Source organism: Oryctolagus cuniculus, chromosome 7, assembly GCF_964237555.1.
Source record: "Oryctolagus cuniculus chromosome 7, mOryCun1.1, whole genome shotgun sequence".
NCBI lineage: Eukaryota > Metazoa > Chordata > Mammalia > Lagomorpha > Leporidae > Oryctolagus > Oryctolagus cuniculus.
This window is the reverse complement of record NC_091438.1, coordinates 2195561-2222007: the sequence shown is the minus strand read 5'-3', so window position 1 is coordinate 2222007 and position 26447 is coordinate 2195561. Positions and strand designations below refer to the sequence as shown.

Here is a 26447-nt window from a genome sequence, read left to right as displayed (position 1 = left end):
TGGCTGGCACTGCGCCGATCTGAAGCCAGGAGCCAGGTTCTTCCTCCTGGTCTCCCATGCGGGTGCAGGAGTCCAAACACCTGGGTCATCCTCCACTATCCTCCTGGGCCACAGCAGAGAGCTGGGCTGGAAGAGGAGCAACTGGGACTAGAACCCGGCGCCCATATGGGATGCTGGCGCCGCAGGCGGAGGATTAACCAAGTGAGCCACGGCACTGGCCCTAAACTGTATTACTTTAAAGCTCTACAACAGAAAATAAGTTTATAGGTTAGATAATATATAAAATATATAACAAAAATTCCTAGTTCTAGCTGGCAATCCCTTTATTCCTTCAGGTTGAAAGCATTTACAATTTACATAAAGGCCATTTAAATGATATAGAAACAGAAAATCTAAATTAAATATCAAAGGGTACAAGCATTAAAAAGCATTAACCAAAATTTTTTTTATGGTAAATACTACCTTTATTTAAAAAAGTTATACATGCTAGAAAAAAGCATAAATGATACATGTAAACAACTGTTTACTAAATACTTATTTTTTTTCTTTGAAAAAGGTGCAAATGATCGTTAAATGTAAACACAAAACTTGCCAAACATTTCTGTGGGAGGGGAGAGGGAGAAGGTGAAGGTTATTCCTTTTGGTTGTGGTTAAAGTCTTATTCAAAGATCTTCCTGCAAAATATGTTGAAAACACTGGCCTGTGAATACAATGAGGAAAAAAAACCCTTAACCACTGAAATTATTTATTTCCTTAACATTTTGAACTTTTATCAGTAAGTGCAATTTGAAAGAAACAGTAACAGTGGCCTTATAGAATGCAAATGATACAGTTTGTATAAAAGAACCAAAATATTAATAAAATGCCTCAGTTGGTTTCCCGCTCATTAACATGTACGATCGTCACAGGGACTGGAGAATCATTCCCTTGGACGCTGTTAGTAAAGGAGAGAGCGCCTGCCTCATCTTCCGGAGGCCTGAGCATGGGTGCAGACTGCGTACAATGCAATGCCTGGGGGAGGTCACTGCTCTGGGCCTTCGGTAACGATAAGGAAACAGGAGGGAAGGCTGCTTCAGTCATGATCATTTTTAAGCAAAAACTCTTGCGAGAGTCATACATGACTACTGGGAAGCAGCAAGTGAGACTCTCAGACTTCTCCCAAGAGGCAGTCAGCAGGGCTGCAGATCTAGAAGACTTGCAATGTAGTAGAAAACAAACTTACGTAGAAGGAAACGAGATGTGAATGTCCAGGGATGACAGCTCTAACAGCTGAGTCCTGGTTTTATTCCTTCTGAATTGTGCTATTTGAAATAAGATATCTATTTTTATTTCATTTTTTAGATTTTCAAGTCTCCTGGTGCTTAGTGCAAGAGTGATGGCTAGCTAATGCACTGTGCGTGCCTGTCTTTGTCACTGGTAATCCTCGGGAGCAGTAGTCATGTGGATGGGGCGCCCAGGAATAACCACCAGACCGTACAGAGCCCTTCTGCCCCAACCATACGTAAATCAATACCTCAAAAACAAATTAAGTTTTGCTGCTGGGAATTTTTCTTTCTTTCTTTCTTTCTTTTTTTTTTTTTTTTTTTGTGGGAGGAAGCATAGTAAAAAAAAATACAAACTTACAAACTGATCAAAAACAACAACAAAAAAAGATAAATTAAAACCCCAAATAAATATTCTGCACAGAACTGAAAATTCTTGTGCAAAGGTGGCGTCTTGCAGGTGAAGTATTTTCATTGGATTTGTATTTCCATATGTTGAGGCACCAGCAAAGAATAAAATTTGTTCTAATGTCTTCTCAAGCTGTACAAAGCTCCAAAGTCAAAGCTCTCCAGAATACAGAGCGTATACAAGGCTGTCTTCTACATGGTCACCATATATGGGATTCACAATGTGTCATTTTAATCACTCCTACACCGCCCCCTAGCCGACGGTAGTTCATCCCGCCATATAACCTGCAAAGAAAGAAACAAAATCAGATTTTCTCACTCAGAGAAAACACTGTTTCTTCTATAACTAGATGTTAATCAGACATGTTTGTATGTTTTATAACACAAGTGATATTTTCAGTTTCATACATCTCTTCCAAAGAACAGAAGCTGGACTTGAGCAGGCTCGGCAGCAGAATTATTTCAGATAACAACTGAAAAGTTCTCACTTACAGAGAGTAACCACTTTTCCATCCCAGAATTTGACAACTTGATGTCTACACTGGCTTCTAACAATTAGGCAAAATCGTATGTTCAACGTTTTTGTGTCTAATTTTGCTCCAATTATTTTCTCATCTGCACTTTCCTTTTGCTAAACCCCTTCACTTATTTACGTTTGCCCCCTTTTCTTGTATGTAGCCATGTGAGCCTCCTCAAATCTTTATGGAACAAAATCAGACATGAGTAAATAAAGTGAGCATCTAGTTGGTGGTACCTGAACAAAAGCACATTCAAAACTAAGGACTTCTATGCAAGAGAATACTAGATCTTCAGCCAGGTGCGAGGTAAAACTGGGCTTACGTTTGGGATAAGTAACTACAAGAATGTGCATATTAATCTCTCAATAGATGATTCTCAGGAATTTCATGAATGGGCATGTATTTGGCCTAGTGGTTAAGATGGCTGGGACAAGCACATCCCATACTGAAGTGCCTGGATTCAAGCCCCAGCTCTGTTCCCGAGTCTAGATTCCTAGTTTAGTGTACACCCTGGAAGGCAGTAGGCGATGGATGGTTCTAGTAACTGAGTCCCTGCCACTCATATGGAAGGCCTAGAATGTCTCCCTCCCTCACCCCCTCCCTTCTTCCCTCCCTCCCACCAACCCTGCCTTCATTCCTTCCATAAATATAACTTTAGGAACACAGTGACTGTGCCCACTCTACCTGCCCTCCCGTGTTTCTGGCTCCTGGTTTCAGCCTGGCTCACCCCTGGTTGCTGTGGGTATTTGGGGAGTGAGCCCATGGAAGAGAACTCCCTTCTCTTCCTCTTCAGTGAAGAAATTAAAAGCCCAAGCACTTCAGCCATCTTCTGCTGCTTTTCCCAGGCCATAGCAGAGAGCTGAATCAGAAGTGGAGTAGCTGGGACAAGAACAGGAGCCCATATGGGATGCCTGTGTTGCAGGTGGTAGCTTTACCAGCTATGCCACAGTGCCGGCACCACTGCTAATCCTATTTAGTGACAGTTACTGAGAAACAAGTCCATACATAGGATTATAATAATGAAATGGCAGCAGTAAATTTAGCTGTCTTCCCAAATGATGCTGACTCAAATTCCCACCAAAAATAGCTGTATATGGAAGAAAATATCCCACAAGTGGGAGGCTCCTATTAATCAAAACCTGCCGTTACCTGTCATTTCCCTCTATTCGGTTTTCAGTGAGACCTTCCTTGAATGCCTTCAGCAGACACTCCTTCCCTTCCTAGCTAACCCCCTGGGCTGCTTTGCTATTTGCTATAGCACTTACACCTCTTTGGTATAGAAACCTGTGTCTTCTTCCCTACAAGGCCAACTACAGTAGGGCAGGGAAGTTTTGTTTTATTCACCTCTGTATCTTCAGAGCCTAGAACACTCAGTCAAGATGAGATGTAGGAGCAAGAAGTGTATGCTGGGGCAGGCGGTGTGGTGCAGTGGGTTAAGCCACTGCTTGTGATACTGGCATCCATTATCACAGTGCCAGTTGGAGCCACAGCTGCCCTGCTTTTGATCCAGCTTCCTGCTAATGCGCTTGGAAGTCAGCACAAGTTGGTCCAAGGACTTGAGTCTCTGAAATCCGCATGGGAGACCAGGATGGAGTTTCTCGCTCCTGGCTTTGGCCTGGCTAGCACCAGTCTTTATGGCTATTAGGGGAGTGAGCCAGAAGACAGGAGATCTCTCCCTCTGTCTCTCCCTGTCTCACTCTTTCAAACAGATAAAATCAACCTTTAAAAAAAGTAGTATGTTTTCCTGAGCCTGACTTTATTTTTTATTTTTATTTGTTTATTTTTAAGGACTTACTTATTTGAAAGTCAGAGTTACAGAGAGGAGAGACACAGAGGGAGGTCTTCCATCTGTTGGTTCACTCCCTAAATGGCTGCAGTGGCCAGAGCTGGGCCAACCTGAAGCTAGGAGCTAGGAGCTTCTTTTGGGTCTCCATGTAGGAGCAGGGGCCCAAGAACTTGGGCCATCCTCTGCCGCTTTCCCAGGCACATTAGCAGGGAGCTGGATTGGAAGTAGAGCAGCTGGGACTCGAACCGGTGTCCACATGGGATACTGGCACTGCAAGCAGTTGCTTAACCAGCTACACCACAGCACCAGCCCATGAGCCTGACTTTAGTGTTGTGACAACTGCTGAGCAATACCGAGCCATGTGCAATCCAAACAGTCATCGATAAAAATGTAAGTGCTGTGGCTTTCTCATAGATGAATATACAGAGGACTCAATAAATTCACAAGGTGAATCTAACAAGGTGACAAAAAAGTCTGGGAGGGTAGCTGCAGCTGAAAATTAGGAATTGTTCTACTAGAATATAGCAGAAGGAGCCAGCATTGTAGCACCGTGGGTTCAGCTGCTGCCTATGAGGCTGGCATCTCATACTGGAGCACGGGTTTGAGCTCCAGGCGCTTGGCTTCAATCCAGTCCCCTGCTAATGTGCCTTGGGAAGGGAACAGAAGATGGCCCAAGTCCTTGGTCCCCTGCATCACCCATGTGGAGACCTGGATGGAGCTCCTGACTCCTGGCTTTGGCCTGGCCCCGCCCCTGGCTGTTGTGGCCATTTGCGTAGTGAACCAGCAGGTGGAAGATCCTGTTCTCTGTCTCTCCCTCTTTGTCACTCTGCCTTTCAAATAATAAAATATAATTCTTTTTTAAAAATTTTTATTTATTTATTTATTTGACAGGTAGAGTTACAGACAGTGAGAGAGACAGAGACAGAGAGAAAGGTCTTCCTTCCGTTGGTTCACTCCCCAAATGGCCACAATGGCCGGTGCCGTGCTGATCCAAAGCCAGGAGCCAGGTGCTTCCTCCTGGTCTCCCATGCAGGTGCAGGGGCCCAAGCACCTGGGCCATCCTCCACTGCCTTCCCGGGCCACAGCAGAGAGCTGGACTGGAAGAGGAGCAACCGGGACTAGAACCTGGCGCCCATATGGGATGCCGGTGCCGCAGATGGAGGATTATCAAATGAGCCACAGTGCAGGCCCCCTCTTAAATCTTTAAAGTTAAAATCATCAAGTCTAAATCTTTACTCAGTTATAACAGACTCCCAGGACTAATTTGATAGATGCTCTAAAATGCCAAATATATAGTTCATTTTCAAATTTAATAAAAACTATTGTGAGTTTGTTGAACTTTATCTCTGAATTTATCTTTTAAACATTTTGTTTATTTGAAAGATAGAGTATTGAGGCTGGCGCTGTGATGCAGTGGGTTGATGCCCTGGCCTGCAGTGCTGGCATCCCATGTGGGTGCTGGTTCGAGACCCGGCTGCTCCATTTCCGATCCGGCTCTCTGCTATGGCCTGGGAAAGCAGTGGAAGATGGCCCAGGTCCTTGGGCCCCTGCACCCACGTGGGAGACCCAGAGAGGCTCCTGGCTCCTGGCTTCGGATCGGTGCAGCTCTGGTCATTGCGGCCATTTGGGGAGTGAACCAGTGGATGGAAGACCTCTCTCTCTCTCTCTCTCTCTCCCTCCCTCCCTCCCTCCCTCTCTTCTCTCTGTGTATCTCTGACTTTCAATAAAAAATAAATCTATCTTTAAAAAAAAAAAAAAGCAGAGCAGCTGGGACTTGATGCAGTGCTCCAGTATGTGATGTTGGCGTTGCAGGTAGTGGTTTTTTCCACTGTGCTGCAAGGACGCACCCTCCTCCCCCCAAGTGGCTTCTTAGCCACTGTGCCAAATGCCTGCCCCCAAAATAGGTTTTAAAGTGAGATAAAATATCATTTTAAAAAAATAACTGTAATTTGTTTTTGTGGGCATAGCATTTCCCACAAAAACACTGCAAAACTGTGCTGACAGATTTGGAGCCAAAGACCTAGATTTAAATTCTGACTCCATCACTACTTTGCTTAGGAAGTCACTGTATTTCTTGGTACTTTACTTTCCTCAGCTGAACAGAATGGGGCTAGAAAGGAGATTTATTTTTTTTCCTCCTGCTTTTCTGGTTTCTAGTTACAAAACTAGACAGTTAGCAAAGAGAAGACTTTTCCAAGACACCAGCCCCTTCCGAGCAATCAAGCCAAAGGGAACCACTGAATATGGTGTGTCAGTTCTCTTTAAAGCACACCAGTGTGTGGACCATCTTTGTGTTGATGGTCGTGGGCCATCTCAGCCCATGGTTTCCCAGTCAGTGGTGAGGTGATCCGCAGCACAGCTTAGAGGTTACCTCCACGTGTTTGCATCAGGATCGAAAACTTCAATGGTCTTCAAGTATGTTGTGCCGTCAAAACCTCCTACTGCCATGAGCTGTCCATTGACCACTGCCAGGCCAACCTAGAGGACCAAAGCACAGGTGTTGCTGAAGAGACTGGACAATTATGGGGAATTTTAGACTGGTTTCTAGATACATCTAATAAGAGATAATAAAACTTAAAGTCTTACATTCCAATTTACTTGAACACAGAGGGAAAAAGTAATATAAAAATATGAAATTATGGGAACTATAAAATGTTATGTTCAATGAGAATATATATTTTTAAAAGATTTATTTATCGGGGCTGGCGCGGTGGTGCAGTAGGTTAACCCTCCACCTGCGGCACCAGCATCCCATATGGCTGCTGGTTCTAGTCCTGGCTGCTCCTCTTCCAATCCAGCTCTCTGCTGTGGCCTGAGAAAGCAGTAGAAGATGGCCCAAGTGACTGGGCCCCTGTACCCATGAGGGAGACCTGGAAGAGGCTCCTGGCTCCTGGCTTCGGATTGGTGCAGCTCCAGCCATTGCAGTCATTTGGGGAGTGAATCAATGGAAGGAAGACCTTTCTCTCTGTCTCTTACTGTCTGTAACTCTACCTCTCAAATAAATAAATAAAATCTTAAAAAATATTTATTTATCTATATGAAAGGCAGAGTTACAGAGAGGGAGAGGCAGAGAGATCTGCCATCTACTGGTTCACTCCCCAAATGATTGCAAAAGCCATGGCTGGGCCAGGCCGAAGCTCAGAGTCTGGAACTCCATCTAAATCTCCCATGTGTGTTCAGGGGCCCATGTACTTGGGTCATCTTTCACTGCTTTTCCATGTGCACTGGCAGAGAGCTAGATCAGAAGTGGAGCAGCCAGAACATGAACTGGTACCCACACAAGTGGTGGCTGAACCTGCTGCACCACATCATCAGCCCATCAATGAGAATACTTAGAGTCCAAAACATAGAGTTCTTAAACTTAAGAAAAAGCATTCACCAAAAATGAGAAAGAACCTCCAAACTGCTCTCACTTTCTCTGGGGTTTGCCTGCTTGAATTCACTTTCTAAGTTGCCACTAAAAATCTCTTTAAAAAATACAAATCTATGGGACGGGCGTGTGGTGTCTGGGTTATGCCGCCATCTGCAACGCTGGTATCCCACGTGGGCACCAGTTCATGTCCCATATGTTCCACTGCTTATCCAGTCCCCTGCTAATGGCCTGGGAAAAGCGGCAGAGATGCCCACATGCTTGGGCCTCTGCTACCCTGGCTTCAGCCTGGCCCAGCCCTGGCTGTTGTGGACATCTAGCAGGGGTGAGCCAGTGGATGGAAGATCTCTAATTCTAACTTTCAAAATAAATTTTTTTTTTTTTTTTGGACAGGCAGAGTTAGACACACACACAGAGAGAGAAAACTTTCAAAATAAATCTTAAAAAAACAAAAACAAAAACAAAAAACCCACAAATCTAATCATGTCATTTTCCCCTTTAAAAGCCTTCTAGGCCTCCCTACTACCTATGGGGAAATTTAAAGTCCTTAATATGTTCTCAGGCCCTCCAGGAGCCTGTAGCCCACCGTTTAGCCTCACCTCCTGGCTTCTCTCTCTTCCCTGCTAATGCACCTGTAATTCAGTAGTGCTGGGCTGACCACCTCTCCTCACACCTCTGTGCTTCTGCACACTGTTCCCTGGCTAGTGTCTTCTGTCTGCCTTCACGCCTGAGCTTATTTACTGTGGCTGTCTCTGGCAGTCTCTTTACTGCCCACACCCATTCTTTTTAAGATTTATTTATTTATTTGAGAGGCAGAGAGGGATTGTTTTCAAAGCTCTCAGTAGTTGGGCGCTCACTCCACTCCGGCGGGATGTCATGGCCACCACTGGAGACCACTGGTTCGTTCTAGGGTTGTATCTCTCAGCACTGCTAAGCTCTGTGGTGTCATCTCTACCGCCAACAGCGTAGATCATGTCCTGGTACACTGCACAGCCGAGGTGCTTCCTCCGGGTCCCCATGGGGGCTATGGTGTGCCATCTGTTCTCCTGAGGACTGTAGCGCTCCACTGCAGGGGGAAGAAAAGCAAGGCCCTGAGCAGTCAGCCACTTCCTCTTACCCCAGGTTCGTCAAAGTCACCGAAACTCGTGACGACACGTACTTACAGCCAGCAACATGAATTCTGCTTCTGAGAGGACTTGTGTATCCCTGGGCAATCCTAGACTACACTGTCATCAGGACTAGTTTCTCTTAGGTATGGTGTGGTGAAAAGGGCGGGTGTTGGAGCACAGAGATGTGACCATCCTTACTCTTTCTGTCTTTAAGTGGGGAGACTGGACTGTCTGATCCCCAAGCACCATTCAGGACGGATAACGCTATCACAAGAGATATTTTCTGTGCTCCTAGAGTCCCCTGCCCATGACCTCGTGCAGTTCAAACCACTAGAGAGGACAAGATAGGTAGCAATGAGTCATACACTATCTTTAGGCTAAAATACCCATTCTCTCTAAACAGAAAGAATGAACAAACATGCCAGCTTCTAGTTCCAAGTTTCTATTTTAGATCATAATATAAAGTACTTTTTGTCATGGGGAGGTAGTGATGGGAAGGGAAGTAATCATGTTCAGAAAGCAGTTCTATTTTCATTAAAAATTTCTAGACGCTTACATAGTAGAAGAAAAATAAATATTTTGGGACTGTACTAAAAGAATATGGCTGCAGAGAGAGATGCGTTACACTTTCTTAGGGGGAAAATAAACCTTTTTCTAATAAATTACAGCATGACCTGAACTTTTTATACCTTTTGAAGGTGGACTCTCCTCAGAACCTGCTGCTTCTGGGAAACCACAAAGTTCTGGGAGGGACTAACCTGTGTTGAGTGGAGATGTCCCATCAGAGCCACCTACTGCATATAAGAACCCTCCCAACACAGCCACGGCCACGCCTAGTCTCCTGGTGCTCATGGAAGCCACACGAGTCCACTTGTTCTCCTTTGGATCATACCTGCGCGAGAGAAACCAGACTGTGGGCGTGTTCTTATTAAATGAAGCCTTTTTCCTAAGATCTTAAATCACTCTAAAGATACACTGGATAATCCACTCACTATCGTCAAATGCACAGTGAGACTGTAAGGTATTTTACTTAGTTATGAGGGAGGAAAAAGCCTTAGAATTTATGCCTGCTTCAGTTGCTAAGTTACTTTCTGCACTCAGAGCTACGATGTTAGAGCTGGAACTCTGAACGCTGTATTTCTCTTTTGCCTGCTGTCTCTGTTAGACGGTGCCAAAGGGCAGGACTAGAGACCCTGGGGGTCTAGAGAGGGAAAAGGTCCCGCTCCTTCTTGTTCCCCTGCCGACCCAGTCAGCGCTGTTTCAGCAACAGCCCTTCACTCTGACCATGCCAGTTAATTTCTTGTTTTTATTTGTCAATCATAACTTTTAGCTCTGCAATCCCGTTAGACTTGGAGGGGAAGTAAGGAAAACATGGAACCCAAAGAACTGTAGGGAGAGCACAGTGACGGGCATCACGAGCAGATGGGATGCAGGGTGCCCTCCTGAGCTACAGGAGTGCTCTGCTGGTTAAGATCAGAGTTGTCCACAGCTGGCAATGGTGATCTTCCTGCCGGTCTTGCCGTTCTCAGACCCAAAGTGCTCCGTGGCTTCCACAATATTCATGCCTTCTTTCACTCTGCCAAAGACCACACGCCTGCCATCCAACCACTCAGTCTTGGCAGTGCAGATGAAAAAGCTGGGAACCATTTGTGTTGTGTTTGGCATTTGCCATGGACAAGATGCCAAGACTTATATGCTTTAGAAGTTTTCTTTTTCTTTTCTTTTTTAAAAGATTTGTTCATTTATTTGAAAGGCAGGGTTATAGAGGCAGAGGCAGACAGAGAAAAAGAGAAAGGTCTTCCATCCACTCGTTCACTCCCTCCCCCAAATGGCTGCAACGGCCAGAGCCAGCAGCTTCTTCTGGGTCTCCCACACGGGTGCAGGGGCCCACGCACTTGGCCATCCTCCACTGCTTTCCCAGGCCACAGCAGAGAGCTGGACTGGAAGTGGAGCAGCTGGGACTGGAACTGGTGCCCAGATGGGATGCTGGCTCTGCAAGCGGTGGCTTTACCCGCTACGCCACAGCGCCAGCCCCCAGAGGGAAGTTTTCCTCATCAACTTCTCTCCATAGATGGAGCTGCTCCCATGCCATTGTAGCATGTTAAGTTGCCACCCTGTCACATAAACCCTGGAATAATTCTCTGAAAGCAGGAACCCTTGTAACCAAATCCTTTCTCTCCGGAACTCAGAGCACAGAAGTTTTCTGCTGTCTTTGGAACTCTGTCTGCAAAGAGCCCAAAGGAGATGCAGCCCAAAGGCTGGCTGTTAATGGCAATGTCGTGTCGAAGAACACAGCTGATGGTGAGCAGCTGTGGGTGACAACGGCGTCTGCAAAGCCCAGGCCAGCTAATTTCAATTGCTAGGCTTGTGCCTCTTGGAGATCTTAGTCACAGCTGTGTGGGGCAAATCCTCTGAGTTCCTGGGGTCACAGTACCAGAGTTTAGTTGTCTGCTGTTGTGCAGCAAGTCACCCTCAGCTCCCCTAAGAACCCTAACTGGTTGTCTTTGGAAGATCATGTGTAAAGAATTCATTATTTTGAAAACTTTAAATAAAGTTCACTAAATATATTAAATAAACTTCAAAAAAATTGAAGTCTTATATTGATCTGTCTTTGAGTTCACTAACTCTGTCTCCCCTGTGTCTAGTCCACTTAAAAAAATTAGTATTTATTAGAGAGAGAGGGGAGGGAAGAGAGAGAGAGAGTGAGTGAGAGAGAGAGAGAGAGAGAGAGGAGTATGCATGCATGCGCAGGTGAGCTCCCGTCTATTGGTTCACTCCCCAAATGCCCACAAGGGTTGGGCTACGCCGGACCAAAGCAGGGAGCTAGAACACTATCCAGGTCTCCCACGTGGGTGGCAGGGGCCTAGGTACTTGAGCCATCACTGCTGCCTCATTAGGGTCTGGACTCGCAGAAAGCTGGAACCAGGAGCTGTGCTGTACGTAGGACACAGGCATCTGAACTGCCAGGCTAAATGCCTGCCCCCAGTCCTTCCTTAATCTTATCCAGCGAGTTCCTGGTTGTAGACAGTTCATTTTTACAATGTATACCTGCTTCTTATTTTTCCATTTGTTGATCTTTTCCTCTATTTTTATTTAATATATCTATTACACTTATTTTAAAGTCTTAACTCCAAATGTGGAGCAGTTCTAAGACTGCTTCTACTGTCTACTTTTCCTCTCAATTACTGGCCACATTTTCCGTTTCTTCAGATGGCTCATGCTTCTTATGTATGTGTGACATTATTATAAAGAACAGGATCCTAGAAACTGAAGCTGGTGTATCTCCCCTGCCCTCCTGTTCTTTTGAGGATTAGACAGACAGGATGAAAGGTGCATTACCTCCATTCACTGAGGGATTGGGCTTTAGTCAGGCTCACATATCTCAAATGCAGGCCTCCTGCCATAGCAGGTCTTGGTCTTCTAAGCAGAGACCGCATGAGCTTTCACTCTGCCTTTCCACCTGGTCTTTAGCCTTCTCTGCACACCCCTCCCCATCCTGCTGCCAATCAGCAAATGTCCCTGTAGGGAGAAAGTTGTACATTTGCAACTGTTCTAGATTCCGCCTGTTGCACCACTTACATACTAGCAATGGCTTCCCTGATTCATCCTTCCTCCAACAGAAGCCCTCTGCATAGACCCCGCCCACTATTCAACCCATGTTCAGATTTGGAAATTGTCTCCAGGGAAGAAAATAGCCTATGATCCCAGGTCACATGGCAGGGGCTCTCTTCTCAATGGACTTTCGCTGTAGTTCATCTACATCTCACTACTCCCACACATCTCTGATCTCTTCAATGTATTTTGTAATTTGTCTTTCTTTCCTAGTTGTTGGATTGAGAGTGATGGCTGTTGCTATCTACTACATCCTACCTGAAAGTAGATTTTTTGCATAGTTTTTTTTTTTTAAATAAACTCTTCCAGTGTACAATAAAACACAGACAAACAAAGTCACACAGGGGTTGGCCTAGCAGTTGGGTCTCCAGTTAGGAAGCCCTGTCTCACAGTGGAGTGCATGGGTCCAGTTCCGGGCTGTGGCTCCTGACCCCAGCTTTCTGGTAATGCACACCCGGGGAGGCAGCAGTGACGGCTCAGGTAACCGGGTTCTGGCCTCCTTTGTGGGAGATATGGACGGCATTCCCAGCTCTGAGCTTTGGCTCAGTTCAGCCCTGGCTGTTACGGATAAAAATTAAGAAAAACAAAAAGGCACTCAAAATAAATGCATAGTTTAAAATTGTTATAAGGTAAGCTCACTTATAGCTACCACCTAAGTTGAGGAAGGAACTTTGCACTCTGAGAGCCCTGCAAAATGTCCCTTTCTAGTCTCACTTTTTTTTTTTTTTAAAGATTTTTATTTAAGACAGGCAGAGCTACAGACAGTGAGAGAGAGGGAGAGGGAGAGGGAGAGAGAGCGAGAGAGAGAGAGAAAGGTCTTCCTTCCGTTGGTTCACTCCCCAAGTGGCTGCAATGGCCAGAGCTACGCTGATCCGAAGCCAGGAGCCAGGTGCTTCCTCATGGTCTCCCATGTGAGTGCAGGGACCCAAACACTTGGGCCATCCTCTACTGCTTTCCCTGGCCATAGCAGAAAGCCAGACTGAAGAGGAGCAACCGGGACTAGAACTGGCGCCCATATGGGATGCCGGTGCTGCAGGCGGAGGATTAACCTAATGCATTACAGCGCCGGCCTCGCTTACTATTTATTTTAAGATTCATCTATTTTACTTGAAAGGCAGTTACAAAGAGATAGAGATAGAGATAGAGAGATAGAGAGATAGAGATAGAGATAGAGATAGAGATAGAGATAGAGATAGAGATAGAGAGAGAGAGAGAGAGAGAATGAGAATCTTCCATCCACTGGTTCACTTCACAAATGGCTGCAACAGCTGAGACAGAGAGACATCTTCCATCCGCTGTTCACTTCGCAGATGGCTGCCAACAGCCAGGCTGGGCCAGATTGAAGCCAGGAGCCTGGAACTCCTTCCAGGTCTCCAGCCCGGGTGCAGGGGTCTAAGCACCTGGGCATCCTCCATTCCTTTCCCAGGTGCATCAGCAGGGAGCCAGATCAGAAGCAGAGCAGCCGGGACTCGAACCTGTGCTCACATGAGAAGCTGGTGGCCCAAGCCCATGTGTCACAACTCTGGCTCCTGCCTTTCTAATCTTTAAAAAGTTATCTTTCCACCCAATACCTCACGTCAACCTACTGATGATCTGCGTACTTTATACACTGATCCATCCCTGATGAGAAATGCAAATTGTCAGGTTCTGCACTTCTCCCTTATGCACATAGCCTCCATTTCAAAAAAACAACATTGGGCTAGTTGACACCAACTATCTTCCTCTGTTTCTCTAAGCACAAAATAAAAGAAGGCTATTCCTGAAAAAATACATAAGCAAGGAGTCAAATCATACCTACAAGAATAAAAGACTTAACAAAGGAAGATCGTAAGGGAGGAAAAAGAAAAGAACTACAATAGAACTAGAAAACAAGAAGCAAAATGGCAGTAGTAAGACCTTACTTATAACTAATTACCTTAAATGTAAGTGGATTAAATTCTCCAGTGTAAACAACATAGAGTAGGGTCAGAATTATGTGGTAGTGGTTTAAGCTGTCACTGGTGACACTGCCATTTCACATCAGAGTGCTGGTTTAAGTCCTGGCTAGTCTACTTATGATCTAGCTTCCTGCTAATGTGCCTGGCAAGGCAGTAGAAGATGGCCCACGAACTTAGGCCCCTGCCACCTTTGTGAGAGACCATTATGCAGTTCCTGGTCTTAGATCTGGCTATCACAGTCATTTGGGGAGTGTGTTGGTAGATGGAAGATTTCTCTATCACTCTGCTTTTTCAAATCAATCAACCAATCTTTTTTTTTTTTTTTTTTAAAGTCATTTAGTAATTGAATGGAGAGACGCAAACCCAACCAAATGCTGCTTACAAGACTTACTTCGCCTCTAAGGATGCAAAAAATTGAAAGTGAAATGATGGAATAAGACAGTCCATGCAAATGGAACCCAAAAGAAAGCCAGAGTAGCCATTTTTATAACAGATAAAATAGATTTTAAATCAAAAGTACTAAAAAGAGATAAGAAAAGTCATTATATAATGACAAATGGTTCCATCTAGCAAGAGGAAATAACAGCTTTCTCTCTCTCTCTCTCTCTCTCTCTCTATCTATATATATATATAAAGAGAGAGCTGTTATTATATATTATATATTTCTAATATATATAGTTATACCCAATATCAGAGCACCCAAATACATAAAGCAAATATTAAAGAGTTAAAGGAAAATATATATTCCAATACAAGAATAGTAAGGAAATTTCACACCTCACTTTGAGAAATGGACAAATCATCCAAACAGAAAATTAGCAAAGAAACAGTGAAATTAAACTATACCCTAGATCAGCTGGATATCATAGACATCCACAGAACACTGCATACTACGACACAGAATACACAGTGTTCTCAATAGGACATGGAGCAGTCTTCAGAACAGATCATATGGTTGGTCAAAAAGCAAATCTCAAAAAATTTAAAAACATTGAAATCATATTGAGTACCTTTTCCTTTTCAATTTATTTATATTTTATACTTAGAAGAGCAAAAAGAGAGACAGAACTCCAAATGCCTGCAATGACCAGGGATGGGCTAGGCCAAAGCTGGAAGCCAGGAAATCATGGTCTCCCATGTGGGTGGCAGAGGCCTAAGCACCTGAGCCACCCACCTGCAGCTGCCCCAATTTCAAGACAGCAGGAAGTCAGAATCAGGAGCAGAGCTGGGCTCAGACCCTGTACTGATACGTGATATGGTCATCTTCAGCAGTGTCTCAACTGCTAGGTCAGATGTCCAACTTGCAAATGTCTATCCTGATCTGAATGAAGTAAAACTAGTAGTCAGTAACAAAAGAACTTTGGAAACTACATAAACACATGGAAACTAGTTACTGCTGAACAAACAACGGGTCAAGGAAGAAATTAAAGAGTCTTGAGGGGCTGGCGCTATGGTGCAGTGGGTTAAAGCCCTGGCCTGAGTACCTGCATCCCATATGGGCGCCGGTTCTAGTTCCAGCTGCTGCTCTTCCGATCCAGCTCTCTGCTATGGCCTGGGATAGCAGTGGAGGATGGCCCAAGTGCTTGGGCCCTTGCACCCGTGTGGAGACCCAGAGGAAGCTCCTGGCTCCTGACTTTGAATCAGCGCAGCTCTGGCTGTTGTGGCCATCTGGGGAGTGAACCAGTGGATGGAAGATCTTTCTCTCTGTCTCTACCTTTCTCTGTAACTCTTTCAAATCAATAAAATAAATCTTTAAAAAAAAAAGAGTCTTGAAACAAATGAAAATGGAAACGTAACATAACAAAATTTGTGTAAAGCAAAAGAAGTACTAAGAAGGAATTTTATAGCAATCAATGCCAACATCAAAAAAGCAGAACAGGGATAGGCATCTGGCCTAGGGGGTAAGATGAAGACATTAGCTAAAACATTCATCATCCCCCATCAGAGTACCTGACTCCATTGCTAATGTGCACCCTGGGAAGCAGTGGGAATGACTCAAGTAACTGGGTTCATGCTACCCACATGGGAGACCTAGACTGAGTTCCTGGTTCTTGGAACTTCTGCTCCTTGCAAGCTGGCATCCCATACTAGAGTGCTAGTTCAAGCCCAGCTGCTCTGCTTCCAACCCACCTTCCTGATGATGCACCTGGGGAGGCAGTTAGACGACGGTCCCAGTACTTGGGCCACTGCTACCCATGGAGGAGACCAGGATGGATTCCTGGCTTCTAGCATCAGCCTAGCTAAGCCTGGCTGTTGTGGCCATTTGGGGAATGAACCAGAGGATGGAAGGTCTCTCTGTCTCTGTCTTTCCAATAAATAAATAAATCTTTTAAAAAAATCTTAAAGATAATATTTCTGCCAAGACACTGTGGCAAAAAGTGTCCTACATGAAGGACCTCTGTGGGTGAGATCCCAGTGGAAAGAAGTGGTCATCAAAGAAGGATGCACTTTTCTCTGAAGGGAGGAGAGAACCTCCACTTTGCTTATGGCCTTGGCTAAATACTGAAGGAGTTTGTGGGTTCCAAAGGTTTCTATAGCCTAGGAAGCTCATGTGAAGAGCCTCGGATGATCACTGATGTCAGACATAAGAGTGTTAACTGTTAAATTAACAGGAGTCACTGTGCACTAACTTCCCATGCAGGACCTCTGTCCTCAAAGAGTTGCATTATGAGAGTTAATAGTAAAACTTGTTCTCAAAGATTTACTTTGTTTTAGTGTACTAAATGGAGGATATTTTTATGTCTCATAAGTTATAGTTATGTCTAAGTGCTTGCAAAAGATGTATCATTCTTGGGTTCCTCGTTAAAGTTAATTAAGTTTCTAAAAAAGAAGAATGCTTTAAAAAAAAGGAAGTGAAATTAACTTCAATATGCAATGATTTTGAACAGCCCTTGTCTCAGCTGTTGAGGAACAGTTTTTTTTTTTTCCCCATACTATTTGTTGAACTCTTTACTTAGTATAGAGTTAATCTTTTGTGCATAAAGTTGATCCAAAATAGATCTTATTTAAAAATAAAACTGGGAATAAGAGAGGGAGGAGGAAGAGGGGTGGGAGTGTGGGTGGGAAGGTGGATACGGTGGGAACAATCACTATGTTCCTAAAATTTTATTTATGAAATGCATGAATTTTGTATTCCTTAAATAAAAGGTTTCTTTGGGGGGGGGGGAACCTAAAATAAATTTAATCAAAGAAGTGAAAGATCGCTACAACAAAAACTATAAAACATTTATGAAAGAAATTGATGACATGAGAAATGGAAACACATTATGTGTTAATGAATTGGAAGAATAAATATTGTTAAAATGTCCATACTACCTAAAGCTATTTACAGATTCAATATGATCCCTAACAAAACACAAATGACATTCTTCTCAGAACTAGACTATAAAGAATTTGTATGGAGGCAAAAAAGACCTGGAATAGCCAAAGCAACCTTAAGCAAAAAGAAAAATGTAGAAGCCTTATACTACCTGACTTTCTCTAATTCTCCTTTTCAAATAAATAAAATAAATCTTTTTTTAAAAGATTTATTTTATTTATTTGAAAGATAGAGTTATAGAGAGAGGTAGAGACAGAGAGAGAGGTCTTCCATCCGCTGGGTCACTCCCCAGATGGCTGCAATGGCTGGCGCTGCACTGATCTGAAGGCAGGAGCCAGGAGCCTCTTCTGGGTTCCCACATGGGTGCAGGGGCCCAAGGACTTGGACTATCTTCTACTGCTTTCCCAGGCCATAGCAGAGAGCTAGATCAGAAGTGAAGCAGCCAGGACTAGAACCGGCACCCATATGGGATGCCGGTGCTTCAGGCCAGGGCTTTAACCTACTGTGCCACAGCGCTGGCCCCATAAATAAATCTTAAATTAAAAAAGGAAAATAAACAGTCTTTTCAATGAATGGTACTAGGAAAATGATATCCACATGAGGAAGAGTGACACCAGATCCCTGTCTCTTATTATGTACAAAAACAGACTCAAAGCAAATTAAAGACCTATACACGAGAACTGAAACCTTGAAACTATTAAAAAAGAAAATATGGTGGGGCCGGTGCTGTGGTACAGCAGGTTAACGCCCTGTTCCTGAAGCACCAGCATCCCATATGGGTGCCAGTTCAAGACCCAGCTGCTCCACTTCTGATCCAGCTCTCTGCTGTGGCCTGGGAAAGCAGTGGAAGATGGCCCAAGTCCTTGGGCCCCTGCACCCAGGTGGGAGACCTGGAAGAAGCTCCTGGCTCCTGGCTTCAGATCAGCCCAGCTCTGGCCATTTCAGCCATTTGGGTAGTGAACCATGGGATGGAAGACCTCTCTCTCTGCCTCTCCTTCTCTGTGTAACTGTGACTTTCAATAAATAAATAAATCTTTTTTTTTTTTTTTAATAAAATACAGGGGAAACACTTCAGAAAGTTGGATTGGAAAGGACTCTTTCGGATCGGACCCCAGAAGCAAAATTGACCAATGGGACTTCATCCAACCAAAGAGCTTCCGTGCACCAGAGGGAACAATCAACACAGTGAAGAGACAGAATGGAAGAAAACAGTTCAAGTTATACCTCTGACCAGGGCTTAATCTCCCGAATAATAAGGATCCAAACAAATCGCATAAAAAATCCCATTAAAAAACGGGAGTAAATCTAAACAGACCTTTCTCAAAGAAAGATGTACAGATGGCTATCAGGTACACATAAAAAAATGCTCAATATGGTTAATCATCAGGAAAATGCAAATCAAAACCATAATGATACTGCTTCACTTAGAGTGAGGTGGCCACCATAAAAAAACACAAGGATAACAAATACTGGTGAGGATGTGGAGAAGAGGGAACCCTTATATGCTGTTGGTAGGAATGCAAATTAGTATAAATATTGTGGCAAACAGTATGCAGGTCCCTGAAAAAACTAAAAACAGAACTACCGAATGATCTAGGAATCCTACGAGGTATATATCCAAGGGAAATGAAATCAGGCAGCTGAGCAGGCATCTGCACTCCCATGTTTAATGCTGTATTGTTCACAAGAGCTAAGAAATGGAAACAACCTAAATGTTTAATATCAACTAATAAATGAAGAAAGTGTGGTACAGGTACACAAAGGAATACTGCTTAGCCATAAAAGGATGAATGGTTGTCATTTGCAACAACATAGATGGAACTAGAAGTCATTACATTAAACAAAATAAGCTAAGCACAGAAAGCCAAGGACTGCCTGATAACAAGCACACATAAAGTCTTAAAAAGATGATGAGAGGGACCGGCGCTGCGGTGTAGTGGGCAAAGCTGCTGCCCGCAGTGGCGCATCCCATATGGGTGCCAGTTCTAGTCCCAGCTGCTCTTCTTCTGATCCAGCTCTCTGCTATGGCCAGGGAAAGCAGCAGAAGATGGACCAAGTCCTTGGGCCCCTGCACCCACATGGGAGACCCGGATAAGGCTCCTGGCTCCTGGCTTCGGATCAGTGCAGCTCTGGCCGTTGCAGCCATTTGGGGAGTGAACCAACAGAAGGAAGACCTTTTTCTCTGTCTCTCCCTCTCACTGTCTGTAACTCTACCTCTCAAATAAATAAAAAAAAAATTCTTTAAAAAAAATAAAAGGCCTAAATCTTTGGGCCTCTCCACCTGCATTGGAGACCCGGAAGAAGCTCCTGGCTCCTGGCTTCAGTTCGGCACAGCTCTGGATCGGCGCAGCTCCAGTCCAGCTGTTGTGGGCAACTAGGGAGTGAAACAGTGGATGGAAGACCTCTCTCTCTCTCTGAGTAACTCTGACTTTAGACAGGAGGAATAAGTTCAAAGATATAATGTACAACACCATGACTGTAAGTGTATTGTATACTTGAAAAGTGTCGGAGTAGATTTTTGGTGTCCTCATCACAAAAAAATGAAAAGCCTTTTAGTTGGCTTGATCCAGTCATCCTACGATGTGTGTCTATTGCAAAATATGCTGGTCACCATCAATAAGTATTTGCATGTCGATTAAAAATCAATTTAAAAATGCTTAAAATATTTTTTTATTTTTTGACAGGCAGAATGGACAGTGAGAGAGACAGAGAGAAAGGTCTTCCTTTGCCGTTGGTTCACCCTCCAATGGCCGCCGCAGCCGGTGCACGGCGCTGATCCGATGGCAGGAGCCAGGTACTTATCCTGGTCTCCCATGGGGTGCAGGGCCCAAGCACTTGGGCCATCCTCCACTGCACTCCCTGGCCACAGCAGAGTGCTGGCCTGGAAGAGGGGCAACCGGGACAGAATCCGGCGCCCCGACCGGGACTAGAACCCAGTGTGCCGGCGCCGCAAGGCGGAGGATTAGCCTAGTGAGCTGCAGCGCCGGCAAAATATTTTTAATCTTTCTAGCCTTTATGATCAACTGAAAACTTTTTCTGGAAAGCCTATGGTAAATTCACTGAATTGTGAATCCTCTAATGCTCTAAGTTGGCTGTAACTGTTTCCTTAAAACTGTCCTAGGTGTCCTTAAAAAAATTGAAAAGTATTTAAAAAAAAATCACCTCTCAACAATGTTGAGGCAAGACACACCATCCTGGCCACCCACGGCATACAGAAAGCCTCCAAGTACTGCCACACCAACACTCGTCCTGCAGGTGCTTGTAGGGGCCACATCACTGCTCCACTGGTTTGTTTTGGGGTCATACCTGTAAAGAACACATCAAGAGCAGAGTTCTTATTCCACAAAGGAAGTCTGGCTATGTTACATATTTCAAATCAAAGGATTGATATATGTTATCTCCCTTAAATAAGGGCAGATTAATAACTAAAATACATGGAAACCTATTTTGATCTTTGAAATTCATTTGTATATAATAAGCTGTATATGAATATATATTTTAAAAAATCAAAACAGTATCAACAAAACTAATTTTCCCTTTGAGTTCCACTTGAACTCTGGTCTCTTCCCATTATGATTGGCATATACTCTTTAATACTTTTCAGTAAAATGTTTTCAAATAAGTATACATGTACCCATATGCACATGCATCTGTGAGCTTGTTTTATTTACATAAATATATGTCCACAGTAGGCACTGTTTCTGTTCAAGATATTTGAGATCTATTTATAGAAGTATAGCACAAGAGATTCCTTTTGAACTATTTTATAACACTGTATATGCCACGTCACTTAATCATATTCCTATCCATATATCCTTTGACTATTTCCAATATGTTGCTATTAAAAACAGTGATTATTCTTGTATCTTTCTCCCTGTGCAAATGGATAAAGACTAGAAAATGGATAAAGACTAGAATCGTTGGGGCAAAGAATATATTCATTTTTACTTTTATTTTTTAAGATTTAATTTATTTATTTGAGAAGATGAGTTACAGGGAGAGGGAGAGACACAGATAAAGGGCTGCCATCCATTGGTTCACTCCCAAAATGGCCACAACAGTGGGATGGCTGGAGCCAGCAGCTTCTTCTAGGCCTCGGATGTATGTGCAGGGGCCCAAGGGCTTTCTCAGGCCACAGCAGAGAGCTGGATTGCAAGTGAAGCAGCTGGGACTCGAACTGGCGCCCATGTGGGATGCTGGCACTGTAGGTGGCGGCTTTACCCACTATGCCACAGTGCTGGCTCCCAAAATCTTTATTTTGATATCTACAGGCTTCAATGTAACTGAGATATAAATATTTAATTATTTTGCTTATATTTGTTTAACTGGTTTACTTATTTATTTTAAAAATATCTTAGTTTTATTTCATGATTCTAGAATTGACGACACTTTATTTCATAAAATACAGTTAGCATTCCCTTGGTATATTTAAGTGCACTCCCCTAGCCACTCCACTTTTATGGAACTGATTCCTCGGTGTTTTTCCAGCCACAATGGGAACTGAGTTGCTGCATGGTTTCAGAGGTGTGTTGTGGAAATACCAAGGATCACCTTAAATCAACATCATGGAAAGGAAAAGGGTGCATGAGAGCAAGAAGCTTTTAAAACATCAGTTACTGTAAGGTTTCCATTGTGCCCTGTGTGATAGATATTATGGATAAAGGCAGCTCAACAATTATAGCACAATGGATTAGGAACAAGCTTGTTAAAGATACATAAAGAATAAAGGCGTGAGAAACTAATTTATTTGCATGACCATCAGAGAATTTTATGTAATGATTAACATTTGATTCTTGAAGGATAAGTAAGTCTTAAAAGGGCAAATATTCCAGGGAAGAAAGCAAGCATACACATAGGGAAACAGACATGAAAGACGATGGTGTGCTGGGGCTGGCGCTGTGGCGCAGCAGGTAAAGCCGCCGCCTGCAGTGCTGGCTTCCCATTTGAGCACTGGTTCAAGTCCCAGCTGCTCTGCTTCTGATCCACCTCTCTGCTATGGCCTGGGAAAGCAGTGGAGGATGGCCCAAGTCCTTGGGCCCCTGCACCCCCATGGGAGACCAGGAAGAAGCACCTGGCTCCTGGCTTCAGATCAGCGCAGCTCCAGCCGTTGCAGCCGTCTGGGGAGTGAACTGGCGGCATCCTCTCTGCCTCTCCTCTTTCTACATAATTCTCACTTTCAAATAAATAAATCAAATCTTTAAAAAAAAAAAAAAGACAGTTGTGCCAGGAACTGTGAGCAATTTGTTGGGTCCGTAGTTGCATGTTTAGGGAATGGTGCAATCCAATGCAAAGTGGAAAAACAGGTGGAGAACAGATCATAGAGGACTTGTACGTCATGCTACAAGGATTAGGGTGCCAACCAGTGCCACAGACTCAAGTCACATCTGTTTCCTAATTAGTATCTCAAATGACACTGCACGTACAATAGAGAAAACATTTCAAGCCCTCTTTACTCACCTTTCAACACTATTGAGATAAGAGGATCCATCATGGCCTCCCACTGCATATAACAGGTCATCAAGGACACTGACCCCAACTCCACATCGCCTTTTGCTCATTGAAGCTACCATGCGCCATTCATTTGTCTGTGGATCGTATCTTTCAACACTGGAAATGGCATCTCCACTGCACCAACCACCGACTAAGGAAGAAACAGAAATGATCAAGAGGATGTGCCCTAAGGCAAACTGTATCAGTCCCTGCTAACCTCACTGTGGATTAATGTGTGACTAAGCAAATGTCTCTAGAAGTAGGTCCAAATACAGTCATAACTTTCATTTATTCCACTGGGATTGCTATAACCTTAATTAATTTTCTAAATACATTAGTATCATGTCCACTTGACAAAGAAGGACAATGACACCTATTCAAATAGAATTGTAAGGTAATATCCTATATAATGGATAAAACACTGAATTTAGTTAGAAAATTAAGGTTTGATTGTTGCTTCTACCAGTTCTGCAATGTTGGGGAAATCCTGAGCCACTGTTTCCTCATTTGTAAAATAAGGAATCAAAATTAAAAAGTGGAAAAATACTAACAATGTATAAAAAGGATGATACAACATGACCAAGTAGGTTTTATCTGAGTAGACAAGAAGGTTCAAATTTTAAAAATCATATCACCAGGCTAAAAAAGAAAACTCAGAATTTTTTTTTTTTTTTTTTTTTTTTTTGACAGGCAGAATGGACAGTGAGAGAGAGAGACAGAGAGGAAGGTCTTCCTTTGCCGTTGGTTCACTCTCCAATGGCTGCTGCGGCCAGTGCGCTGCGGCCAGCGCAACGCGCTGATCCGAAGCCAGGAGCTAGGTGCTTTTCCTGGTCTCCCATGCGGGTGCAGGACCCAAGGACTTGGGCCATCTTCCACTGCACTCCCGGGCCACAGCAGAGAGCTGGCCTGGAAGAGGGGCAACCGGGACAGAATCCAGCGCCCCGACCGGGACTAGAACCCGGTGTGCCGGCGCCGCAAGGCGGAGGATTAGCCTATTGAGCCACAGCGCCGGCCAGAATTTTTTTTTTTTTTTAAGATTTATGTATTTATTTGAAAGTCAGAGTTACACAGAGAGAGGAGAGCCAGAGAGAGAGAGGTCTTCCATCCGATGGTTCACTCCCCAGATGGCTGCAACAGCCGGAGCTGCATCGATCCAAAGCCAGGAGCCAGGAGCTTATCCGGGTCTCTCACGTGGGTGCAGGGACCCAAGGACTTGGGCCATCCTCCACTGCTATCCCAGGCAGTAGCAGAGAGCTGGATCAGAAGCGGAGCAGCTGAGACTTGAACCAGTGCTCAAATGGGAAGCCGGCACTGCAGGCGGCGGCTTTACCCGCTGCGCCACAGTGCCAGCCCCGAAAACTCAGAATTGTATCAACAGATGCAGGAAAAGTATCTGACAAATTCAATACACATTCCTCATAAAAACTCTCAAAAAACTGGGAACTTCTGCTTAATAAAGAATAGTTACAAAATGCCTTCAGCTAGCATTATACTTAATGGTAAGAGTTAAAGCTTTCTAAGATAAAGAACAAGGCAAGAATGTTCCCTCTCATTACTGATTTCCAGCATCATACTGGAAGTCCTAGCTAATGCTGTAAGACAAGAAAAGGAAATAAAAGGCATACTATTTAAGAAGAAACTGTCGGGGCCATGCTGTGGCGTAGCAGGTAAAGCTGCTGCCTGCAGTGCCAGCATCCCATATGGGTGCCGGATCAAGTCCTGGCTGCTTCACTTTCGATCCAGCTCTCTGCTGTGGCCTGGGAAAGCAGTGAAGATGGCCCAAGTCCTTGGGCCCCTGCACCCCATGTGGAAGACCCGGATAAGGCTTCTGGCTCCTGGCTACTGATTGGTGAAGCTTCAGTCATTGCGGCTAACTGGGGAGTGAACTAGCAGATGGAAGACCTCTCTCTCTCTTTCTGCCTCTGCTTCTCTGTAACAACTTTGCCTTTCAAACAAATAAATAAACCTTAAAAAAAAAAAAAAAAAAAAAAAAAAGAAGCCAGTTAGGGCTCCCATGCCCATGTTTGGAATACCAGGGGTTGATATCTGGCTCCCTCTCCTGACTTGGGCTTCCTGCCTCCTGGACCCTTGGAGGCAGCTATAGGAACCTACCAAGATACCTTTCAGTAGGTGAATGGATAAACTATGGTACATCCAGACAACAGATAATGCTGTAATAAAAAATGAGCTATCAAACCATGAGAAGACATGGATGAAACTTAAAAAAAGAGGCCAGTCTGAAAAGTTACTGTGACATTGTGAAATATGTATTTGGTCTTCACCTCCACTTCCCTACCTATAACTCTTAAAATCATTGGAATCTCTAAAGTGATACTTATGTTTTTGGATGGCAATGAGTTGACCTTTGGCTGGCAGCCTCTTGGTAGCTTCAGGATAGGGGCAAGGACCAAGGTGTGCTTAGAGTGCTGGGACTTTTAGTCCTATCCACCATCCTAAGGGGAAGGGGAAGGAACTGAAGGTTAAGTTGATCACCAATGACTTAAGATTTAATCAATTATGCACATTATACTGAAAACTTCATAAAAACCTGAAAGCATGAGGTTCAGGAAGCTTCTAGATAATCTGAGCACATGGAGGTTCCTGAAGGGTGGTGGACCTGGACAGGGCTTGTAAGATCTGTGCATCTCTGCATGTGATCCTTTCAATGTCATTTATTTATTTATTTATTTATTTATTTATTTATTTATTTTTTGACAGGCAGAGTGGATAGTGAGAGAGAGACAGAAAGGTCTTCCTTTTGCCGTTGGCTCACCCTCCAATGGCCGCCACGGCTGGTGCGCTGCGGCCGGCACACCGTGCTGATCCGATGGCAGGAGCCAGGTGCTTCTCCTGGTCTCCCATGGGGTGCAGGGCCCAAGCACTTGGGCCATCCTCCACTGCACTCCCGGGCCACAGCAGAGAGCTGGACTGGAAGAGGGTCAACCGGGACAGAATCTGGCGCCCCGACTGGGACTAGAACCCGGGGTGCCGGAGCCGCTAGGTGGAGGATTAGCCTATTGAGCCGTGGCGCCGGCCTCAATGTCTTTTATTTTTAAAGGTTTTATTTATTTGAGAGGTAGAGTTACAGACAATGAGAGGGAGGGAGGGAGGGAGAGAGAGAGAGAAAGAGAGAGAAAGAGAGAGAAAGAGAGAGAAAGAGAGAGAGGTGTCTATCGTCTGCTGGTTCATTCCCCAAATGGCCACAATGGCCAGAACTCCAAATCCAGGAGCCAGGAGCCAGAATCTTCCTCTGGGTCTCCCATGTGGGTGCAGGGGCCCAAGGACCTGGGCCATCTTCTACTGCTCTCCCAGACCACAGCAGAGAGCTGGACTGGAAGAGGAGCAGCAGAGACTAGAACCAGCACCCATATGGGATGCTGGTGCCACAGGCGAAGGATCAACCCACTGCGCCACAGTGCCAGCCCCTTTTTAATGTCTTTTATAGAAAACCACTAAGTATAGGAATTTTCCTGACTTCACAAACCACTTGAGCAAATTAAAACCAAACAGGCAGTGTAGGAACAGTGATTTGTAGTCTATTGGTCGGAAGCACGGGTAAAACAAACTGGGGCTTGTAAATGGCATCTAAAAGGGAGGGAAACCTTGGGGACTGAGCCCTCAACACATGAGATTTGA

General features: G+C 44.3%; 1 protein-coding gene across 2 annotated transcripts in view; it reads right to left on the bottom strand.

Annotated features, from left to right (window-relative positions):
* Window positions 1–305: 305 nt before the first annotated feature.
* Window positions 306–26447, bottom strand: part of KLHL20 (kelch like family member 20) — a 74683-nt gene continuing 48541 nt past the window's right edge. The window contains exons 7-12 of one of the 2 annotated variants that reach the window (XM_070077132.1): window positions 22779–22962; window positions 20484–20627; window positions 9212–9345; window positions 8202–8410; window positions 6346–6452; window positions 306–1955 (exon numbers count right to left, since the gene is read on the bottom strand). In XM_070077132.1, coding sequence (XP_069933233.1) covers window positions 1871–1955; window positions 6346–6452; window positions 8202–8410; window positions 9212–9345; window positions 20484–20627; window positions 22779–22962 — 863 coding nt within the window. In that variant the 3' untranslated portion in view covers window positions 306–1870. The remainder of the gene's footprint in view (window positions 1956–6345; window positions 6453–8201; window positions 8411–9211; window positions 9346–20483; window positions 20628–22778; window positions 22963–26447) is intronic. The other variant, XM_070077133.1, reaches the window with a different exon arrangement.